General features: G+C 37.8%; 1 protein-coding gene across 1 annotated transcript in view; it reads left to right on the top strand.

The window, feature by feature from the left end:
• The first annotated feature begins 4,952 nt into the window (after positions 1-4,952).
• Positions 4,953-6,000, top strand: part of NYX (nyctalopin) — a 40,011-nt gene continuing 38,963 nt past the window's right edge. Inside the window, exons 1-2 of the mRNA XM_075584263.1 lie at positions 4,953-5,071; positions 5,534-5,611. Coding sequence (XP_075440378.1) covers positions 5,578-5,611 — 34 coding nt within the window. The 5' untranslated portion in view covers positions 4,953-5,071; positions 5,534-5,577. The remainder of the gene's footprint in view (positions 5,072-5,533; positions 5,612-6,000) is intronic.

Here is a 6,000-nt window from a genome sequence, read left to right as displayed (position 1 = left end):
TTTAGTTGTGAAGAAGAGTGCTTATATACTAGGTTTCTTTTCTCTATTTATGTATACAGTACAGTATACTGCAATTATACAGTTACTCATTATTGTACAGTACACAGTATTGTTTGATAGTAGTAACTGTATAGTCCAATATAGTGATATACGCAATGACTTAAATGCACTTTACTGCACTCATTGTTTATTTTCAGTGCTGCTGCACTAAAAAAACTTATTATACAGTAGTTATAATGTAGTATAGAGTTCCAGTATATACTGTACAGTATACTGTAGTTATACAGTTACTGTGTACTGTACAGTATACAGTATAGTTTGATAGTTGTAACTGTATAGTCCAATATAGTGATATACGCAATGCCTTAAATGCTCTTTACTGCACTCATTTTTTCTTTTCAGACAGAGCTGCTGCACTAAAATAAGGGTGGGGGCGGGGGGGTATCATGTGTAAATGTATTGCACTGTGTGTACTGTATTTTGTAGCAACAGTCATTCATTTACACCCACCCTCTCTCAATGACAAAAGAACTCCTGAATGCAATGCAGCCATTACAAAAAAGATAATGTAAAGACAAGATTGTACATTTGTATTATTCATGATTACAGTACAGTATGTGAATTTGTCATTTTTCAATTACTATCCAGATTAAATTTTAAAAAAATCTTTAAATTCACGAGAATCATTGAACAGATTAATTTGGGGAAGGTGTGGATAAACATTTCTATTCACAATGGTTTGTTTGTAAGGCTGTGTGTGTGAAGTGGTGGTGGGGGGTGTTGAAGGTGCTACAGTTACCACCGGCCCTTAAACTTGAAATTCACCTGTGTGGAGGAGTCATTCGAGAAGGGATTATCACACATGCGCATGCGTTACTGTGAACAAAGCCTCAAAGAGGCTGCCGGACTCAAGAAGACTCAGTGACACAATTACTGTAAACAAAGCCTCAAAGATTTTAAAGAATGGCTGGGGGGGGTTGATAAGCGGTTGCAGTACCGTTACTGGGGGGATATGTGAGACATACACGCATGCACATAAATGAGATAACACGCTCGGGAAGATATTAAACTAAGCCACAAATCCACCCACTACAAATGAATGGTTTGGAGGAGGTGTCGATAAGAAGTACAAATACTTTAGCCTTGTGTGTGGGGGGTGGAGGGGGAGAGGGCTGTATGCTGGATTGTTAGTTCAAAGAAATATTTTCAACAGGTTATCATAATGTTTTGAACCCCACACCCCCAAATAAAAATCACAGTATACCACCCACCTCATAAAGTACGTACATGACTAGTGTAGAATTAAGAAGCTACAGTAGTGATTGATTCTCAGAATAGCAAAAATTGTTATGCAATCCCATGTTGAGAAACAAACAAAAAGTTGTTTTTTATCAGACTTGAAATTCACATTGAATGAGAAGTCATACACGCATGCGCCTAAATGTGATGACACGCATATGCGTTTCAAAAGGTTCCAATGAGACATACACGCATGCGCATAAATGGGATAACACACATAAGCGTTTCAACAAGGTTCCAATGAGACGTATGCGCAAGCGCATAAAATAAAAACAGTATGAAAAGGAGAGCAAGCCTAGCAAAAGTATTGATTAATAAATAATACATAATAATAATAATAATAATAAATAATACATATAGAAATGTGATGACACGCATACAGTATGCGTTTCAGCAAGGTTCCAATCCGCATGAGAGGAAAAATATTTTATATTCGGAAGAAGATGCGACGTTATATTTTTGTAATACTGTACTTCTGTATACATTACAGTATGTGTCCTCATATTTTGTATGTGTATGGCTAAGGAGCCTCAGACTACTGTACACAGTATGAACTCGTAATGTTTATCTCTGTTTCAAATATAAATCTTCAAATTACAATTACTGTACATACACACACAGACTTGCAGAAATGTACGGCTGTATAGTAGGTTGAAATGCTATTAGACTTTTAAGACAACAGTTCACAATCGCCCACTTGAGTTTCTAGACGGTATAGCAGACAACGCTAAAATGCAATTTTCTGCGCCCAATAGAAACCCGAGTCAATTGCTATATGGTTGGAAAACATAGCACGTCATGACCTGGTATTCAGAGCTGTACACCGGGCAAGTTTTTAGAATTAAGGCTTGCACCTCTGTAACATGAGGAGAGGCTAGTTACATTAGATTTATTTACATTAGAAAAGAGGCGGCTAAGAGGGGATATGATAACTATATACAAATATATTCGGGGACAGTACAAGGAGCTTTCAAAAGAACTATTCATCCCACAGGCAGTACAAAGGACTCGGGGCCATCCATTAAGGTTGGAGGAAAGGAGATTTCACAAGCAACAAAGGAAAAGGTTCTTTACAGTAAGGGCAGTTAAAATGTGGAATTCATTATCCATTGAGACTGTGTTGGCCGATACAATAGATTTGTTCAAAAAAGTTTGGGCATCTTTTAAGAAAGGAAAGGAATACAGGGATATACCAAATAAGTATCCATGGGAAGGATGTTGATCCAGGGATTAATCCGATTGCCATTTCTTGGAGTCAGCAAGGAATTTATTTTTCCCCTTATGAGATATCATTGTTTTTTTGTTTGCCTTCCTCTGGATCAATAAGTAAGTATAGATATAGGATAAAGTATCTGTTGTCTAAATTTAGTATAGGTTGAACTTGATGGATGTACGTCTTTTCTTGACCTCATCTACTATGTAACTATGGATATAGATCCAATGTTGGTCTTTCTCCCTCCTAATAGAGGTAAATGAGAATTGTAATCCTATTAGAGGTATATTAGTATTTTATCTGGTAGTGTTAGGACCTGTGAATTGGGTCTGCCTTGTCGTGGCTCATAGGCTTACAATGCTTTGGCCAAAGGGTTAAACTAAATGACCCTTTTTCAAGAGAATATATAAGTATTTTACTTTGTATTTTTGTCATATTGGATGTAGCATTGGGCTTCTCTGTCACTTGTTGTATACATTTGCCACACTCAATAGCACTCCATTTTGACTCTTATACACATATATATTTTGTGGGGGCACAGCCTTGTGCGCAAGACATCATTTCCTTTGGCAGCACAGTTGTTACTGTTTTCGGGAGTATCTCGCAGTTTCCAGCAGGAGGCTTTTTAACCTGTTTGTTTAGCCAGGTGGAGACTGGTTAATTGACTTTGGTTGCAATTAACAAGCTCTCTGCTGGATTACTCAGACCACTAGAGGCTTTCTATTGAAGCCTCATTGAGACAGAATTAAGTCCCTGTTAAATTGGCAGTTGCAAAACCCCCAAACTTTCAGGGGCGCGCAAACTTTTTTTGCGACGCCCGCCACCCCCGCCTTACCTCCTCAGTTTGCCACCACCCTCCTTACCTCGCTTTCCTCATTTGATGCCACGGGGTCGTGTGACGTCTTGTGACCCGCGGCGTCATTTTACATCACGTTACCAGGGCAACATACGTCACAAGACCCTGCAACATCAATTGACGCTGCGTTGCCATGGTTATGTGTCCTGAAGCTGGCTGAATCCCGGTAAGTAGAGGTTGCAGAGGCCTCGCGTGGTCCCCAGGCATTTTATTTAAACCGCCCGCGCCCCACCCAAAAAATCTCACGCCCTTTAGTTTGCACACCGCTGCTCTATTTCAAACCCAATTAATATCTATAACGGTATGAGGCAGGTGCCCCTTTTCCTCTTTCATATTTGGTCTCTCTATAGAAGCTTCCCGCAGCCACAATAAGATGAAACCTCGATATTGCGATGTCTATAAATTGAATGTATAACCCCTGTTCATTTAATGTAACCATGTATTATCACCATAACTCTGTGCCCAGGACAAACTTGAAAAAAAAGAAGTAACTCTCGATGTATTATTCCTGGTAAAACATTTTTATAAATAAAAAAATACATAATCTTCTCTCTTCTTATTGAACACCCATCCTTATATGATTGGTTGATTTAGCATATGGTAATTACTCATAGAAATGACGTAATATGGAAAAAGCATCCCCCCAACATTTTACGTCATTAGTATAGATGGTTAAAACACGGTGGCCAGGCACAATATGGGTGAATCCCCTGGGACTTTCAGGTATCTGAAAGCACTGTAAAACTTAAACAGGTTTGGAAGAGTTGAGTTGTTCTGCACAAAGGAGTAGATGTGTTAGGTCTCGCTTATAGTCCTTGCTACGTCGACGTGATGTCATCCGTCGCAGCACCAATTTTTGCTTATAGTGTTAGAGACAAGAGATGGCGACTGGGAGGTGTGGAGGGGTCATGATGGGGGCGTGGTGGGGGCGTGTCCATGAGTGGTTCGCCCTCATCGGCTGAACCACTCACGTGGTCGCTGTTGTCATCCTATGGTCACTGAAAAATCAATTTTCATTGACTTCCAGCGATCGCGACCAAGCCTTCGCTCCGTCGCGTCGCTCCTACTATAGGCACACGCGATGGATTCAATACACTTGTTTTGACGCAACGTTGCGTCGCCGTGACTATACTGTAAGCGCGGCCCACGTTATAAAAGTTACAAAAAACAGCATGTTCATAAGGAAAAAAAGAAAATGATTATGATTCTGTGTGTGACTTCATTTAGAGATAATACTTTTTGTCCACAAGTGACCAGGAGATGAATCTTGAAATGCATAAAGGCTAATTGAGCATCACCACATTATTTACTGTACATATCATTTTGCCCAACTATTTTTCAGTAATCCTAAACCATAAAAAGTCATGCTTCCCACAGACAAACTAATCACATTTCACATTATGCAACCTGTTTTGCTCAGTTAACACTCCCCTGGAATTGTGGCAAAACATTAGACGTGGCTTGGAGCCAAATAGAGGCTGTGATATTATTTTGGGTTGAGCACAAAGCAGATTGATTTGTCAGCAATCTGTCTCTATTTTGAAGCAATCACATTCTTCCATCTCTATCATAATCCTCATTTAATATGTAGAATTTTGCTGCCAGCTTTCATAAAGATAAACACCAAATGGTCCGCAGTGGAATAGTACAGAGCATCGTCATGCTAAGCGATGGAAGAAGGATGCTCGTACACTGGAATTTAGGTAATGTACTAATTGTTATTATTATTATTATTATTATTATTATACAGTACCAACCAACTGTTTCATACAAAATATATGGAAATATACTGTATATCTTGTTCAGACCAGAGCAACAAATGTATAATTGTATAATGGGTGGGGTACTTACATTCTATATGGCATAGTAGGAGTCAAACTGAGACAGCAGAGGAAAATATAACTGTATTACTGAATAAATGAATAAATGAATCATGTGAGAAGGTACTCTTTTTCAAGTTAGTGAAATACTACTTTGAAATATTACTTTGTAATTTTACTTAATTGTGTTGGAAAGCCTTATAAAATGACTGAATGATAGGAAATATATAAGCTTGACAGTGTACATTTTATTGACCTATAAAAAAAAGAACATTACGAGGCAGAATACTATGGTAAACTGAATGTGTTAATATGTACTGATTTCCACTTCTTGATGCATTTCAGACCAAATATTCAACTAGCAGCTAGTTTGGAAATGCCACAATATAATGGGGAAAGTGATGTTTGACATAATATTAAATGGTAAGTACTTTTCTTAATTACATAGATGCAGTAAACAACAACTGAGTTTGCCACATTTTGGAAATAGCCGAGATCTCTCACTATTCACTTATGAGTTATGATATTCTATTACTAAATTTGACTGTTATAGAAACTTTTTTTTAAAGCTTCGAAGCTTTCACCAACTACTTTGTTGAGTGATACGGTTTTGTGGTATTAAAATACAATTGCTCTTATTGAAATATAGAAGAAAAGTGATATCTGCAATTTACAGTCAATTAGTAGTGCATACATATTTTCCAATGCATAGTATATATACTAAATAACATGCTGGTGCTATGCTTCATGAAATAATCTTCCTAAAGGCTTAATGAAAAAGTTACAATTATTTTGTATTAAAATTAATCAAA

The sequence above is a fragment of the Ascaphus truei genome, unplaced genomic scaffold (genome assembly GCF_040206685.1).
Source record: "Ascaphus truei isolate aAscTru1 unplaced genomic scaffold, aAscTru1.hap1 HAP1_SCAFFOLD_515, whole genome shotgun sequence".
In the NCBI taxonomy this organism is placed as follows: Eukaryota; Metazoa; Chordata; class Amphibia; order Anura; family Ascaphidae; genus Ascaphus; species Ascaphus truei.
This window is presented reverse-complemented; position numbering and strand designations above follow the sequence as displayed.